The 18,653-nt window shown below is 34.3% G+C and overlaps 1 protein-coding gene across 1 annotated transcript in view; it reads right to left on the bottom strand.

The window, feature by feature from the left end:
- LOC309807128 (E3 ubiquitin-protein ligase RLIM-like) overlaps nucleotides 1-18,041 on the bottom strand; it is a gene marked incomplete at both ends in the record, with an annotated part of 83,502 nt that extends 65,461 nt beyond the window's left edge. Inside the window, one exon of the mRNA XM_082626399.1 lies at nucleotides 17,973-18,041. Within this exon, the coding sequence (XP_082482525.1) occupies nucleotides 17,973-18,041 (69 nt within the window). The remainder of the gene's footprint in view (nucleotides 1-17,972) is intronic.
- Nucleotides 18,042-18,653: the final 612 nt, after the last annotated feature.

Here is an 18,653-nt window from a genome sequence, read left to right as displayed (position 1 = left end):
ATCATAACTGCTAATGGGCAGCTAATTGTGCTTGTAGTCAGAGGAGGGTCTCCCTCTTTTCCCCTTTTTCTTTTTAATTCTAAACTCAGGGTTATAATTAAACAAAACAGGAATTTAGAGAAGAGCATGTGGGAAGCTTTTTGGCTATTTGGAGTTGTTGCTTTGAACAAATATCCCCCCAATAAAAATAATAACATAATAATAGTGGTACATGAAATATCCATATAGTTACTTACACGAATTCTTTAAAATTGGATGTAATTTTTGCTCTAGACTGCAAAAGCATTAAATTTCCCTTGTAGCAGTTACTGAAAAAAAATAAAACATTTAAATTTTTTTACTTCATCAAGATTGAATTTCTCAATCAAACCACATATGATTAACCTGGTTTTCCAATGTATCTTTTATAACAGACACATAATCTGATAATAAACATGGCATTGTTTTCTAAATTATTTTTAATGACATACATGATAGAACATGAGAGGATCTTGGCCCATTTAGCAACCCCCATACTTTTATTTTAATGGAACATATAGTTTAGGTAGAAAATATAGTCTAGTGGATTTAAAAAGAATTATCTTTGGAAATGAAAAATAATGGAACTGAAAGATTATGTATAAATTAGAGACTATAAGGATTTGATTTATTTGAAATACAGAGTCCTTAAATTGTGCTTCTGCTTAATAAACTGGCTTTAGACATTGGACAAAGGTCTGTAATTTCTTCTACTACAGTCTGGTATTTCAAGAGCTACCAAGAAAACACTGTTGAATGGCTTTAGGTCTCAGAAGTTAAGACACAAGAGAAGTCAGATATCACCACTATGGTGGTAAATTCCCTCTATGCAAAACAATTTAAAAAAATTCCACTTCTCTCATTAGAATACCACAGTGCAGAACTTCCGTTGTGGCACAGTGGTTAAGAATCCGCATGCCAAGGCAGGGGACATGGGTTCGAGCCCTGGTCCAGGAAGATCCCACATGCCCAGAGCAACTAAGCCCGTGTGCCATAACTACTGAGACTGCATGGCACAACTACTGAAGCCCACGTGCCTAGAGCCCGTGCTCTGCAGCAAGCAAAGACACCGCAGAGAGAAACCCACACACCACAATGAAGAGTAACCCCCACTCGCCGCAACTAGAGAAAGCCCACGTGCAGCAATGAAGATCCAACGCAGCCAAAAATAAATAAAAATTAATTAATTAAAGAAGAAAAATGAATACCACAGTGCAATGTCATCATCTCCTCAAGAAAAAGTGCCATATAATTCTGTTCTCTGTCTTCAGTGTTACGCAGTAAGACAAGATTTGTTTTCTCCAAGTCCCCCCTCCCTTTTTTTGGTCATTTCCCCCTCCTAGAAGAGAGCCTTAGCTTAGATGATAAAAGAAAGTTTCTATTATCATAACACCAAATAAAGGCTATCAACATTTGAAAGAGAAATTTTGATTGTAGATGTTTAACTGAAAGATTAAAACATATTTCCGTAGGACCTTCAAGGTACCTGACCTCTCCCACAGCCTATCTTGCTGAGAAGATGAAAGGAGCCTATTGACTGCTAATCAAGCCTTGCAGAGTAAGAAGAAAGCTAAAAGAAACCAAGGTCATGGTGAAGAGGAGAAAAGTTAGGGAGAACCTACAGAGATGCAGCTTTAAGCTGAAACCTGTATAGACTTTAAATGGAAAAGAGGACAACACTATCCATGCTCTCCACTGTTCTCTATGTGTTTTGTATTGTAAAATAGGCTTTTCTTCTAGTAACAGACCCACTTTCATGCTCTTACAGATATTCAAGTCTACATAAATGAGGATTTATATACTTGTGGTCTTGTCTGAGATTACTGTACTGTGACATAACATAGGGCTGTGCCTCCATCTAAGACTACCATAGAAATTAGCCAAGAAATACTCCACCGTTTATCTAAACTACCAGATTGTTGCTGAGGAAGGGGAGTGCTCACAGCTTTTGTAAACTGATGCAATGAATACTCTTTCAGCAGGGGAGTAACTTGAGAAAAGTAGTAATCTTGGCCTGGAAGCACTGGCCGAGTGTCAAGTTTGAGAATGCATGGTTTAACATGAATGCCTAGGTTAATACTTTCTAGTGAGTTTATTAGTTTCCCATAGGAAAATTTCACAAGCTGTTATCAGGCTATGAAGAGAGGGAAGAAGTCTGGGGAAGGTCATTTGTGTATCTGCATCATCCAAAATGGATGATAGAAGGGAAATTAGATTGTTTATGAAGACGGAGGAAAAGTCCCTGAATGACATGGCAATATTGATGGGGGCAATGCAGTTGATACAGTATTTGACTGCAGCTACATTTGAAACAGGGCTTGAAACTAGTGAGAAGACAGCCAGTAAGTACGTGAGAAGAAGAATGCATTGTTTAGGAATTCATGATTCTCTGCCATTCTCAAATAATTCATTGAATAATTAATTGAGAGGATGGGTAAGGGAAATTGATTAAATAAGCTTTAGAGGAACTGATATAAATTATTTAGTGGACAGTGTATATTATGATTGATTTAAGAGATTTTCAAGGGTAATTTTGACTTTAGTCCCTTAAACAATATTTTCCATTGATTTTAGCACCTAATCAAATATCGGAGTAATATTTGACTCCAATTTGTGGACAGCTTTGAATATACAAAATCTTAAGTAACCTAAGAATGGAAGGCAAGTTTAAAGAGAAGTTATAAGGTATGAATACAAATTTTTCCTCTCAATAAGCAGTGCAAAAAGAGAACTACAGCTGTAGAACCCTAGAGTTTGTAGAGCTTTTCAGTGTGATTGAGCATCAGAGATCAATGTTTTATGGTACCATAGTAGGAAATCCTATATTATGATATCATAGTACCGAAGTTAGTAATCTTATTCAATTGTGATGGTATTTTAAAAGACTAAGAAAATTAGGATGTGTGTGTGTTTGTACTAAAGGAAGTTGAAGAAGAAACTATTAATCATTAATTTACTATATCCCAAATTCAGAATTCAGAAGTTAGCATGGTATAGATTCAGGAATTTTTTTGTCTGTGTTAGATTTAAGGAAGGAGTGAATATTATTTGATACCCATAAGAAGACTAAACCTAAAGAGAATATAAATACTTTTTTCTAGGGAGATTTTTTTTCCTTTGAAAAAATGCTTCAGGGCAACACTAGAGTCTAAACTCTTTGGGGACAGTGGCTATTGGTGAGAGTATTTGGAAGTGTAGGTATAGTTAAATAATAAACTTGATTCTTGGAGTTAAGGACTCTGAAAAAGCAAGAAAAGTTACTTCTCTAAGGGCAAGATCACCTTAAGGAAGTTAATTTGAAAATGTCATTTAAAAGGTGTGAGTTTTGACACACTTCAGTGAATATGTGCACCATGTTGTTTATTGACAAGGGGAAAAAGAATTACTTATCTCATTAACAAGACCACTTCTTACCAATCTGAAAGAACTAAAGATATTTGGAGAGTTCAGATGGTATTATAATTGATTCATCCAAGATTACTCCTAGAGTGAAATAAGTGGATTGGCATTCAGCATCTATTTGATCTATAGACATTTCCCTTTATTCGAGGTTTCATTTTCTGCTGTTTCAGTTACCCACGGTCAATCGAAGTCCAAAAGTATTAAATAGAAACTCCCAGAAATAAACAATTCATAAATTTCTGAGTAGTGTGATGAAATCCTGTATCATCCATCCACCCACCGGGGTATGGACCATCCCTTTGTCTGGCGTATCTCACCCTTTAGTCACTTAGTAGCCCTCTTCCTTATAGAACTGACTGTCTCAGTATCACAGTGCTTGTGTCCAAGTCACCCTTATCTTACTTAATAATGGCCCCAAAGCAAAAGAGGAGTGATGCTGGCAATTTGGATATGCCAAAGAGAAGCTGTAAAGTACTTTCTTTAGGTGAAAAGGTGAAAGTTCTTGGTTTAATAAGGAAAGAAAAAATCATTTGCTGAGGTTTCTAAGATCTATGGTAAGAATGAATCTTCTGTATGTGAAATTGTGAAGAAGGAAAAATAAATTCATGCTAGTTTTGCGGTCGCACCTCAATTTGCAAAAGTTATGGCCACAGTGCATGATAAGTGCTTAGTTAAGATGGAAAAGGCATTAAATTTGTACAATAAGATATTTTGAGAGAGGAAGGGACCACATTCACATAACTTTTATTATAGCATATTGCTATAATTTTTACATTTTATTATTAGTTATTGTTAACCCCTTACTGTGCCTATCTTATAAATTTTATCATAGGTATGTAAGTATAGGAAAAAACACAGTATATATAGGATTCGGTGCTATCTGCTGTTTCATGCAACCACTGGGGTCTTGGAATGTATACACTGAGGATAAGGGGGCTACTGCATTTTCTAGTATACCTTCCTAAGGCAGAGGATAGAAGTTAAGAAAAAAAAAATCCCAAACCCTCTTTCAGCTTGGGATCTTTATATAAAAGAAATTCCACAAACTCAGTGCATTTATGTGAGACTTGGAATTTGAAAATAAGGAAAGGCAGTTATCCTGGTGCTTTAGCTTTTGTGGCCAGCAAGCATCGCTGTGGAGACATAAGTATTCATCTGTAGCATCAGTCCTGTGTACCTAACTCCCTAGGTAGTAAGCACAATACCTGTTTTTCTTTGTGAGTTTAGATGGAAAATCTATAGACTCTATGTACATTTAATGAAAATTATGAAGCAGTAACAATTGTTACAATCACACGGGTCAAGAAATGGAACATTGGCAACAACCAAGAATCCCCTCCATGCCTTGCATCATCACAAAACACTCCCATAGCACAAACAATAACCACTTACCTAACTTTTATGTTAACCCATTCATTGTTTTTCTTTGTAGATTTATTACTTATGTGCACATTCCTGTAATACTGTTGATAGATATTTGTGTTGTTTTCTATTTATGGCTGTCATGAACAATGCTGAACAAGATACATGTTTATATATGTATCCTAGTACACAGGAGAACACATTTCTCTAGGGAGTGAACTACTGGGTTATAGGGAAGTTTCAGGAATGAGATGCTGAGTCACAGAGAATATATGTCCTTAAACCACAACATAATGACAAGTGGTCAAATCAACTTACACTTCCAACAGTGGTGGTGACTGATATTTAAATTCCTTGACATTAGTTGTTATCATTTATTTTAATATTTCCTATCTAATCTGTGTGTAGTGGTACCTCATTATGGTGTGAATTTTAGTTTTCATGATTACTAGTGAAAATATAAATATTTTACAATTTTAAATATAGTTATTGGCTTTTGGGATTTGCTGTTTTTTGAAGGGTCTATTGAATTTTTGGCCTACTTTTCTATTGGGTTATTTGCCTTTTTATTCTTGCTTTTAAGAGTTTATTTCATTTTTTAATTGAAGTATAGTTGATTTACAATATTATATTACATTCAGATGTAGAACATAGTGATTCAATATTTTTATAGATTATACTCTATTTAAAGTTATTATAAAATATTGGCCATATTTCCTGAACTGTAAATATATCTTTGTAGTTGATTTATTTTACACATTTTATACCTCTTTATCCCTTACCCCTATCTTGCTCCTTCCTCCTTCTCTTTCCCCACTGGTAACCACTAGTCTGTTCTCTATAACTGTGAGTCTATTTCAGTTTTGTTATATTCATTCATTTTATTTTTTAGATTCCACATATAAATGATAACATACAGTATTTGTCTTTCTCTGTCTGACTTATTTCACTAATCATAGTACCCTCCATGTCCATCCATGTTGTTGCAAATGGCAGGATTTCTTTCTTTTTCATGGCTGAGTAATATTTCTCTGTGTGTGTGTGTGTGTGTGTGTGTGTGTGTGTGTGTGTGTATCATACCACATGTTATTTATTCATTTGGCTGTTAGCAGGCACTTAGGTTTCTTCCATATCTTGGCTATTGTAAATAATGTACATAATGCTGCTGTGAACATTGGGTGCATTCATCTTTTTGGATTAGTATTTTCGTTTTCTTTGGATATATACCCAGGAGTGGAATTGCTGGATCTTATGGTAGTTCTAATTTTAGTTTTTGAGAAACCTTCATACTGTTTTCCATAGTGGCTGCACCAATTCATATTCCTACCAGCAGTGTACTAGGGTTCCCTTTTCTCCACATCCTTGTCAACATTTGTTATTTGTAGTCTTTTTAATGATAGCCATTCTGACAGGTATGAAGTGATATCTCATGGTGGTTTTGATTTGTATTTCTTTGTTGATTAGTGATGTGCATCTTTTCATGTGCCTATTGGCCACCTGTATGTATTCTTTGGAAACATGTCTATTCAGGTCTTCTGCCCATTTTTAATTGTTTTTTAAAATTGAGTTTTATGAGATGTTCATATATTTTAGATATTAACCCCTTATAGGTCATATCATTTGCAAATATTTTCTGCCATTTAGTAGGTTGTCTTTTCATTTTGTCAGTGGTTTCCTTTTCAGTGCAAAAGCGTTTAAGTTTATTTAGGTCCCATTTGTTTATTTTTGCTTTGTTTCCTTTGTCTTAGGAGACAGATCCAAAATAATATTGCTATTATTTTTGTAAGAGTGTTTTGCCTATGTTTTCTTCAAGGAGTTTTATGGTTTCTGATCTTGTATTTAGGCCTTTAATCCATTTTGAATTTATTTTTGTATATGATGTGAGAAAGTTTTCTAATTTAATTGTTTCACAAGTAGCTGTCCAGTTTTCCCAGCACCACTTATTGAAGAGACCTTTTTCCTATTGAACATTCTTGCCTCCTTTGTCTTAGATTAATTGACCATAAGTGTATATAGGTTTAATTCTGGTCTCTCTATTCTGTTCCCTATGTCTGTTTTGGTGTCAGTACCATACTGTTTTGTTTACTGTAGGTCTGTACTATAGTCTAAAGTCAGGGTGTGAGATACCTCCAGCTTTATTCTTTCTAAGTTCTTTTCATATTTTGAATAGTAGTCTCTCTATTGGTTTTATATGTTGCAATGATCTTTTCAAACTCTGTGGCATGACCTCTCTTTTAACTATCTTTGTGTTTTCTTTTGTTGGAAAATATTTCTTAATTTAATGTGGGTAAATACATCAATCTTTTCCTTTAAAGCTTATACTTTTTTCCATCTTTCTACTTTGTAGCTTAAAGATAGCATCCTATATTGTCTTTTAAAATATATATGGTACCATTTCACATATAGGTCATTAATCCATCTGGAAATAATTTTGTTTACAATATGATACAATTTTAATTATTTTTTCTTTATGGATACCTTAGTGCTCAGCATTTTTTAATTGAAAAGTTCGTTATGTCTTTGTTGAGGTGCTGTGATACCTCTGTTATACAGAGGTGCCATACGTATGTGTGTGTGTGTGTGTGTGTACATATATATACATATGGTTTTGTTTTAATAATATATGTTTTGGTTTGTTTTTCTGTTTCTCTATTAAGTCTTCTTTTGGTTCATTTGTTTGTCTCTGTATCAAAACTGCACCCTCTTTGTTACTATAGCTTTATAAGAACACTAAATATTCAGTAGAACAAGTTTTCCCACATTTATATTATTCTTCAAGTGTGTGGTGGGCTTTTGTAATCTGTATAAATTTTTAAAGAAGTTTTTCAGGTCCAAAACAAAATCTTTGGCATTTTCACTTAGATTTTGCTTACTCTATAACTTAATCTTTAGAGACTTAACATCTTTTCACTATTAAGATATCCAACTTATAAACACAAAATATATCTCTATTCATTTCTGATATCTTCAAGGTCTTTGAAAAACTATTATAATGTTGTCTGTAAAGGCTTTGTATATCTTATTGGATTTATTGCTACTTCAGCTTTTTGGTGCTATCTAAAAGGATTTCTTTCTTTTTACTATCACTTTCTGTTGGATGCTATTATATAAAAACACAATTTATTTTTATTGATTTTTATCTAGAAATCTTAAGAAGCTCTCTTACAAATCCTAGCTATTTCCTGTACATTATTTTGTATTTTCTCTGTACACAACCATATCATATATAAATAGAACAAGTTGTGTGTTTTCTTTTCTAATCCTTAGACATTTTAGTTCTTTTTCTTGACTTTCTCCACTGGCTAAACTCTCAAGTACAATACTGAATAGAGTGGTGACAGGGGGCATCCTTGTCTTCTTCCTGATCTTTAAATCTTTCATCATCTCACCTGTATCTATAATGTTACTCTATGGTAGATTGCTAATTTTCATTTAAGAAAGTTTGTTTCTACTTTGATAAGATTAGCTGCAGGTTTTTGTAAAATCATACATGACTGCTGAAATTATAAGAAACTTTTGATTTAATTTTTTTGTATGTTTAATTTTATTAATTTTGTTGTGTAAAATAATTTTGGTTGTCTGTCATGAAATTAGCTTTTTATATTGGACTCAGTTTGCTTATATTATATTTATCATCTGTTTTCCTGGGTAAGGTCACCTCTAATTATGCTTTCTTATACTACCCTTTCCTGTCTTGAAATGAAGAAAATATTAAAAAGTAGTTGAATAGTGTTCCCTCTTTCTATTCTCAAAGAGTTTGTGTACTACTGGAATTCTTCCTTTCTTTAGAACACACTAGTGAAAAATCTTGGATTTCAGCTTTCTTCATGGTGAGAGTAGTGAGTGCTGATTCAATGTCTGTAATTTATAAATGTATGTATAAATTTCTATTTCTGTTTGAATCTATTTTGATGTTATATTTTTCTAGGGGACTGTGACTTTTATAAAATTTAAAATTTATTTGAAAACACTTTGTTCATTTTTTCCTTTGTAAAGTCTGTAACATGTATGTGATATATGACCCTTTTACCTTTCTGATATTGGTTTCTTGTGCTTTCTATCTTTTTTTATTCGTTTTTGGTCTTGAGAAGCCTCTCAAGTAGATAGCCATTTTTATTAGTATTTTCAAAGAGCCAAGTGTTAGCTTTTGAATTTGTGTTGTTTATTTTCTATGTCATTAATTTCTGCTCTTGCATTTATTATTTACTTCTTCCACTTTCTTTGGGTATGTCTCTTGAAGATAGCACATAGTTCCATGTAATTTTATACAATCTGACACTTATTTTCTTTTCATTTGGAGCAGCCAATCCATTTGCATTAAATGTAGTTACTAATTTGGTTTAAATCTTCCTTTTTTTCCTACTTGTCTAAATTCTTTCATATTTTTCTTTTTCTTCTGGAATCATGAAATATTTATAACAGTCTACTTTTACTTTATTAAGTTTGAAACTGTAAGCTCTATTTTATTATTTAATGACAATTTCTGTCAGAATTTACTAAATATTTAGAGCTGAAAAAAAAAAAAACCCTTGCTGGGAACCTGTAAATCAATACTTGTAATCTGTGTGACACACACACACACACACACACACACACATATTTGAAAGGAAACTTATTAGAAATTAATTAGCTAAGTTTGCAACATAAGAATTAAATAGATTGTGCCATAGAAGAAGAGATAATTAATAAAACAAGTAGGACAAACAGAAAATAAACTTTAGAGGGTATCAATAATCTACAACTTGTAGGAGGACTCACACTTCACACTATTTAAAAAAATAGTGGTAGTACAGTAAAATGGCATCACTCAATTGAAAACCATCTAAGCAGTTCCTCCAACAATTAAACATGAAATTACCATATGACCCAGCAATTCTACTCCTAGATGTATACCCAAGAGAAATGAAAACATATGTTCACACCAACTGAAGAAGAATGTTTATAGCAACATTTTTCATAGTAGCAAACAAGTGGAAACAGCCAAAATGTCCATCAGCTGATAAATGGATGAACAGAATTGGTATGTCCATACAATGAAATATTACTTGGTTATAAAAAGGAATGAAATACTGATGCATGCTATCACCTAGATGAACCTTCAAAATATTATGCTAAGTAAAAAAGTCAGTCACAAAAGACCTTATATTGTATGATTCTCTTTCTATGAAATGTCCAGAATAGTGAAATCTACAGAGACAGAAGATAGATTAGTGGTTGCTTAGAGCTTGTGGCAAGTAGGGTGGGAATATAGGGAGGTGATGCCTAAAGAACATTAGATTTGTTTTTTGAAGTGATAAAAATGTTCAAAATTGACTGTACTGATGGTTGCACTTATACGAGAACATACTCAAAATCACTGAAATATATAAATAGGTGAATTCTATGGTATGTGAATTATATGTCAGTAAAAAATGGGATCTAAATAGACAATAGAGAGGATCAGTAAACTTCAATTTTGTTTCTTTGAAAATATAAAGAATGGTATTTTTTTATGTTCATAGAAGAGGAAGGCACAAACAAAACTATGAAAGAAAAGGGGTTTTATTTACATATATTTGAAGTTTTACTAATTATAGGAATAAAGTAAAGAGTATTATGCCATTAATACGAAAATTTATAAAAAATTGAATTAAAAAATAAAATTAGCACAATTGTCTTAAGAGGAAATAGAGAAACATAGTATACTAACAACTTTTACATGAATAGGATAGTCTGGTCAAATGTCTACAAATCAGCAAACAAAAACACCAGGACCAGACATTTTAAAAGTGACTTTGCAAATCCTTCAGGGCTCAAATTAACCTTGATCTTATATAAAATTTTTCAGAGAGTGAAACAAGAGGGTATACTCACTTTTTCAATATACAATAGCCAAACCAAAACAAATAAATAAATAAAATATACAACACATCCATTTATAGACATCAATAAAACTATTCCAAATAAAATATTAACACAAGATTAATTTATATGTACCGAAGCAAAAGCCAGTGGAAAATATATGTGAAAACAAAAAAAGAGGTGGAAAATGTCTGCATACAAAATACAAGAAAATCTAATCTCTGAACTTGCTGGATGACTGACGTACAAAAACCAATAAGAATTTAAAATATTAGCAACAACCAGTAAGAAAATGTACTACTATTAGTAAATACTATTCCATTAATACTTTTACTATTAAGTAAAAATATCATTCACAATAAAACAATAAATATCAGGTATTTGAGAATAAATATAATGTGAGTCAAATATTCATAGAGAAAATGAAGCTTTCTTAAAGGATGTAAAAAAATTAAATGGAACACTTTGTAACATTCTTTGAAAACATGAATCAATATCTTATAATTGACCATGGCAATAACTTGTGTATGCATTGCTATTACAATGAAAATTGCAATAGATATTTTCATAAGGCATGACAAGCTAAATCTAAAGTTTATATGGGAGAGAAGTGTATTAGGCAGAGTTCTCCAGAGAAACAGAAGCAGAGCCAATAGGACATGTGTATGTGCAAAAAATCTGCAGGGCAGGGCAACAGGCTGGAGACCCAGGGAAGAGCTGATATTGCGGTGTGAGTCCAAAGGCAGTCTGCTGGCAGAATTCCCTCTTTTTGAGGGGCCGTCAGTCTTTTTCTATTAAGACTTTCAACTGATTGGGTTAAATGTTAATCTCATCTAAAAAATTCTTCACACAAATATCATGAATAATGTTTGACTAAATGTCTGGTTACCGTGTCTTAGCCAAGGTGACCATTAGGTATAAGTAGGGAGTTGAAAGTAGCCAAAAATTTTTGAAGAAGATATGAAAACATTAAGAAACATGAAGAAAGGGCAACCTATGCTACCTGATATAAACACTTAAAGTCATATTAATTAAACAGTGTGGTACTGGCACAGCAAAGGTATAGACAAACGAAATTGAACAGAATATAGGGCCCAGGAACATAGATAGATTAAAAAAAGACTAATGTGGTAACATTACAGATTTGTGGAGAAAGGATGAACCTTTTAATAAATGGTGTTGAGATTATTGGAAATTCATATGGACAAAGGGTTAGACCCCTATCTTAAAGAAATGAGAAAAAAAATTCCAATTCAAATCAAAAATTAAATATGAAAGAAAAAACATTAATACTTTAAAAGCAAAATATGGATATAGCTTTATGAAATCAGGTTAGGGAAATGTTTCTTAAAGACAACATTTAAACAATCACAAAGTATGAAGAAAAGCTGAGCAGATTATATGACATTAATATTAAAACATTTCCACAGCAGTATAGACAAATGGACAAATAAAAACACAAAAGAATACATCTGGGTGGCCACGAAAATTATAATAGAAAGGTCAGCCTCTCTATCATTAAGGAAGTTCTTATTTATCTACATTAGAATCTAGGTGCATTGGAATATTAATGTAGTGCTGTTTATAATAAGGTGGATGTTACCTAAATTCCCTTCTTAAAGGTAATTGATAAATAAATTATGGTTTGTTTTCAAAAGTATTATATTATACAATAGGTAAATTGAATGAAATGTTTTTGTGTGTATTAACATGGGTGGATCATAATAACATAATGTGGATTTAAAAAATAAATTGCAGTTACAAAAAGAGTATGTAGGTTTACAAATATATGAACTGAAGGGATGGGTGTGTGTGTGTTTGTGTATGTATGTGAGAGAGCGAGAGACAGTGTGTGCATGAGTTTTTGTATGTGTTAAATAAGAATATATATGTAGTCAGATATGGCAACATGAACATAGAAGATTTACATACCTTTTGGTTAGAGATCTCTCTAATGATTGGGGATGATCTGAAGCGAAATGCAGGAATCAGATCTTTGGAAACACGGTCAGGCTCCACGTGAAGTTTTGAAAAATTTACCACTTTAAATAAACATTTTCTTCTCTGAGTCTGTTAAGATTTATTGCAAGTTCGATCTAATGAGCTGTATAGTAGAATGAACTTTTCAAAGTATGCTTGGTGAGGGATAGATTTCAGATCATTGATTGTTCCCTTAAAGACTAAGGCTATTTGGTGAGGAGGCTCCAAAACAAGGATTTTGTCGATATATAAATCTGTTTTCTTGAAGAGCTAATTATTTGTAGTTATGGCAGTATAATTTACTGAAGCTTTAATTTGTGTTTATTTTCCCCAAGAACTCTATTACCACCACTTCAAGATGGTAGTTAACATTTGCTGTTAATTACTTCAGGGGAGATTTGTGTTAGGGTGAAAAGCTGGTGTTTCCTGGAATTGACAGATTTTCCTTTGTTCTTTGAAAAGCACAAATACTTTGAAAGAATAATGTTAGGTGAGAGAGAGAGAGAGAGAGGAAAAAGAGGAGAGCCATTGAGACTCCAAAGGAAGAGGGATAGATGTCCCTGAGGCTGGAGAGAGGGACATATCTTCATGTAGCAGAAAACTTAAACATTCACTATGGCAATGTGAAAATAGGGCATGTCTCCAGAGATAGAGAAAGATTTCAGAAACAGTGGTTATGCACTTCATGCAAGTAATATGGGTTCAGGCACCAACTTTACTGTGATTCCAGTTTATCAGTGAAGCAGTAGAGTCAGCAGATTTAAAGCCACCATGAAAGTTCAACAAGATGTATCTTTTGTTTAAGGCCCAAATACAGAGCCTCTACCACACTTTCTAGGGTTATTTTAAGCCTCTAGAATGTTCATGTGACCTAATGAAAGAAATGGATTCTTGAATGATGACAAACTGGTAGAGTTTCTTCTTTGCCTGATGGGATGAGGGCTTACATTATTATTAAATTTGAAATAAAAGAAGTAAATGAATGAGTCTCTTCTTGACCAAACACTTGAAATTCACTTTAATGAGAATACCAGTATGGTGTTGTAGAATAACAAAATCTCATGCAAGAAGGGAGCCTAGAGATCACTCCATCCAGCCTACCATTTTGTAAATAAGGAACCTGAAATTGATCAAATGTGGACAACTTGCCCGAACTTAATATTCTGGTAATTAATCAAGCTGCGATTCAAACTCAGGTCTTTTGATTCCAGGTCTAGTTTATTTTTCCCATTATATTAGGCTTTGTTTAAATAGATATAATTTAAAAGTACATGATACCTTTACTCACTGTGGGACAGTATTCCAACATGAAGGTTTTATTTCTATTTGCCTTTCCTTGAACCTAGGACAGTTGAGGATGACAAACACACACACACACAGACACACACACACCACTCAGTAAATCTTCATTGCTTGGACTATCAACCCATTGGTATTTTAGCATTTCCTTCAGAGATATGATGCATCCTAAGAAGGTATATTTTCAAATAGCATATTTCAGATGAATTATCTAAATGTGTGGGGGTTAGTTCCTGAAAATCTATTTCTCAGTTAATTGCTAGTTAATGTTTTTCTATTTTTACCACCTTAATCTGCTATCCTTTACCTGGACTCTTATAAAGGGCCTTCTAAAGTTTCTTCTTGAATCCCTGTTTACTTGTCTATAGGAAACTCCCCATAGGTAATCTTTTGTGTGTGTGTGTGTGTGTGTGTGTGTGTGGTATGCAGGCCTCGCACTGCTGTGGCCTCTCCTGTTGCGGAGCACAGGCTCCGGATGCACAGGCTCAGTGGCCATGGCTCGCGGGCCCAGCTGCTCCGCGGCATGTGAGATCTTCCTGGACCGGGGGACGAACCCACGTCCCCTGCATCGGCAGGCGGACTCTCAACCACTCCGCCACCAGGGAAGCAGCCCCCAATAGATAATCTTAAAAAAATAAATTAGACCATTTTTCTCCCATGTTTAAGCCTCCAAACCCAACTCTGCATTGCACTATCCTATTGTAATTGAATAAAATCAATATTTCTCACCATTGACTAAAAAGCTTACATGATATGGCATCTCCCAAATACTCCTTTGTTTGGTCTGCTATGACAAAAATACCATAGACTGTCTTTTTCTGTCTTATATCACTTATATATGGAATCTAAAAAAGCCAAAGTCATAAAAGCCAAGAGTAGAATGGTGGTCCAGGGGCTGGGAGTGGGGAAATTGGAAAAATGTTGGTCAAATGATATAAACTTGCAACTGGTAGTGATAGGTAAATAAGCCCTGGAGATTTAATGCACAACATAGTGATTACAGTCAGCAATACTGTACTATAAACTTCAAAGTTGCTAAGAGACTAGATCATAATTATTCTCACCACAAAAAAAGAAATGATAATTGCGTGACATGATAGAGGTGTTAGCTAATGCTACTGGTGGTAATCAGACTGCAATATACAAATGTATCAAACCAACAAGTGTACACCTTGCACTTACATAATGTTATATTTCAACTATATCTCAATAAAAATACTATAGGCTGGGTGGCTTAAACACAAATATTTGTTTCTTATAATTCTGAAGTAGTATTTCCCCCGAATACTACTTCACTATTGAGTTGTAAGATCATCTTACATATCCTGGATGCCAGTCTATGTTATGTATATATCTATATCTATAGCTATATCTATATCTATATCTATATCTCATGAATATTTTCTCTAATCTGTTGCTTGCCCTTTCATTTTCTAATGGTGTCTTTAAAAGTGCAGAAATTTAAAATTTTAATGTAGTTATAATTTTTTTTATAATTATCAAAATGCTATTTTTAAAATTCTGAGGTAACGTGGTTTTAATTATAAATTGAAAAGCAGATAGTATAAGTATGTGATTTTGTATCTCATTCAGAATTTGGCAGTCTGGTAGCTTGTGAATATTTTCTGTTTGTACTATTATTGCATGTATGAATTTATTTACGATAAATATACTTACGTGATACATAGAGAATAGTTAAATTGTCAGGATTTGCTATTTCCCCATAACCTTTCTCCTCTCAATACTCTGAAGACTTGAAATGTTTACTTTCTTAATTGGTACAAGGCCTTTGTTGAGGTTGGGGGTGGACGGGAGAGAGATACAAAGAATGTAAAGAATACAAATAATAGCCCAGGCTATTCTCTATGAGGAAGAATGAAAGAGGGCAGAGGGGTAAGAAGGATAGGGAACAATAAAGGAAGGGTGAGGACAGGAGAGAAGAGGTAAAAGGAAAGAGCAGTCACTATCAGGAATGGGATTTAGGAAAGGGAGTGTGTAAAAAATCGTTCAGAATCCTAGCTGTGTGCTGCCTCCATCTTTAAAACAAATCAACATGATCTTCAGTGCTTTCTGCAGGTTGGTTTCTGTTTGTGTGCATTATCATACCTAGGCTGTGATATATTTGACATCCTAAATTTTCATGGAGTTTATTTCCCACTCTGACATCTATGTATCTTACTGACACAACTTGAGTACTTCCTACTTTTTCTCATGTCCAATCACCATAAACTCATCAATACAAGGGACTATCATAATGCTTTTGTGATATCCAGATGACTAATCTCCCTATGGACTATAATATTATAGACATCGGGAGACTTGGCATAGCACTCAGGTAAGACAGAGTTTGAGTGTACTTCTGTCTCTGTCAGGTAGAAGTGAACTGCTCCATTACCTTTGCTGTTTGATGTGGAGACAACTATTCGCCAGATCAATAGCTGTATATCAGGAGTTAGAGATGTTTTGATTTGTTCCAGGAAAAAAAGGCCCATAAAATCCAGCAGCTCTGATTAGAATTAGTACCTCATTATCTTATGATAATGAACAATCATTGTCCATGACTTATTTGCCTTTTTTACAGGCCAAACAGATTATTTAAATGGGGCAGGTGATGGAGATTACCATCTGCATGGTTATTTTAGTCTCTGCAAATTCCCCAGATATGTGCTATTGCTAATTTTTGGTATTGTTTTCATGTAGGGACAGTTCCAGGAGCTTCCACTTGGCCCTTCCTACGTATTTTTTTCCAGTTGTGGCAAAATATGCATGACATAAAAGACACCATCTTAACCATGTTTAGGTGTACCATTTAGTGGCATCAAGTACATTCACGTTGTTGTGCAACCATCATTACCATTCATCTCCCGGACTTTGTTCATCTTCCCAAACTGAAACTCTGTACCCATTAAACAAAACCTCTCCATTCATCACTGCACCCAGACCCTGGCAATCACCATTCTATTATCTGTCTATATAAATTTGATTACTCTAGTACCTCATATGACTGGAATCACAGTATTTGTGTTTTTGGTTCTGGCTTATTTCATTTAGCATAATGTCTTCAAAGTTCATCCGTATCGCAGTGTGTGTCAGAATTTTTTATCTTTTAAGGGTCATTAATATTCCATTGTATGTATATACTACATTTTGTTTATCCATTCCTCTGTTGATGGACATTTAGGTTGTTTCCATCTTTTGGCTATTGTGAATAGTGCTGCTAAGAACATGAAATTACAAACATCTGTTCAAGTCCCTGCTTTTAATTCCTTTGGATATATACTCTGAAGTAGAATAGCTAGATCGTATGGTAATTCTGTTTAATTTTTTGAGGAACTGCAATGGAGAAGGGTTCAGATTTCTACACATCCATGCCAATACTTGTTATTTATTATTGTTTTTAATAATAGCTATCCTAATGGGTGTCAGGCAGTAGCCGTTCTTAATAGCACTTACCTTGTTTGAGAGTTCTGTCATTTTCCAAGTATGTGTACTCCAAAAATACATTCAGATATGGGGAAATATAGTGTAGGTCACTGCACAAGATTTCTAGTGAGGTGAACTTGTGTCAAAATTTCAATTATCACATGGCTTCCATAAGCCCTATTATGACCTGAAGACCACAGTGATGTTTTGGAACCTCAGTTGTGTAAATTTATCTTAATAACCTCTGAAAAATTCTGAGTTTTGCACTTTTCTTTCTAAACATTCCCCCTGGAAAATTGTAAACACCTTTGAGGTAGACCTGGAGAAAAAAAAATCACACTCTATACTTTTGACAGTTTTGCAGCAAAGTTTCTGAAGCTATTGTAGCCACCTGATCTCTGGTTTAGGTCTGGGCGAGGCTGTAATTTTCATTCCTGGAAAATCAATGCAGGTTTCTGCTCATTGTGCTTGAATTTTATTTTCATTTATACACTTCAAGCCTGCTCATCAATGTAATTCCCAGTGTAAATGTGATTAATCTGTTACTGCTGGAAGTCATTTTGGGTGAAAATAGTGCCACTCTGCCCTGCTGACCTTTATGATAATTGCACTCACCTTGTTTCTCATATTAAATGCTACCACTTAACCTCTGCTACTCTGTAACCCCATATTCCTGTTAAAAGCATGGGGGCCATTTCATTGGTGCTATCCCGCATTGTCATCATTAGCCCCCAGAAGACAGATTCCACAGAGGTTTTCAAGGATGCTTGTATTTCTCTCATCAAAGAATGTCTTAATTTCTTGAAGAAGAATGTTATCGATGACCTCTGTGGGGGCATAACTGTGGGATAGTTGAGTGGGTTTTACATAATTAATCCACTCCAACATTCTCATTTTAAGTGCATGGATTCCTTTGTCCACATTCTGTCAGATAAATTATGGCATCTTGCCCTCTTTGAATGTTGCTGACTATTGAATCTATGTATCAGTCAGCCAAACAAGCCAACGATTAGAGCCAATTCCATCAGCTAGAGCTAATACTTTGAATCTCAGGTATGTTTTTATAATAAATTCAACCCCTTCCAACTTTATATTCCATCTTTCTCAGTCTAGCACTTGTAAAACATATGCCAGGGCTTCCCTGGTGGCACAGTGGTTGAGAGTCCACCTGCCGATGCAGGGGACACGGGTTCGTGCCCCGGTCCAGGAGGATCCCACATGCCATGGAGTGGCTGGGCCCGTGAGCCATGGCCACTGAGCCTGCGCATCCGGAGCCTGTGCTCTGCAACGGGAGAGGCCACAACAGTGAGAGCCCCGCGTACTGCAAA

The sequence above is a fragment of the Mesoplodon mirus genome (assembly GCF_964341445.2).
Source record: "Mesoplodon mirus genome assembly, chromosome: 1".
Lineage (NCBI taxonomy): Eukaryota > Metazoa > Chordata > Mammalia > Artiodactyla > Ziphiidae > Mesoplodon > Mesoplodon mirus.
Note: the sequence above shows the minus strand (reverse complement) of the source record. Positions and strands in the feature narration are given on the sequence as shown.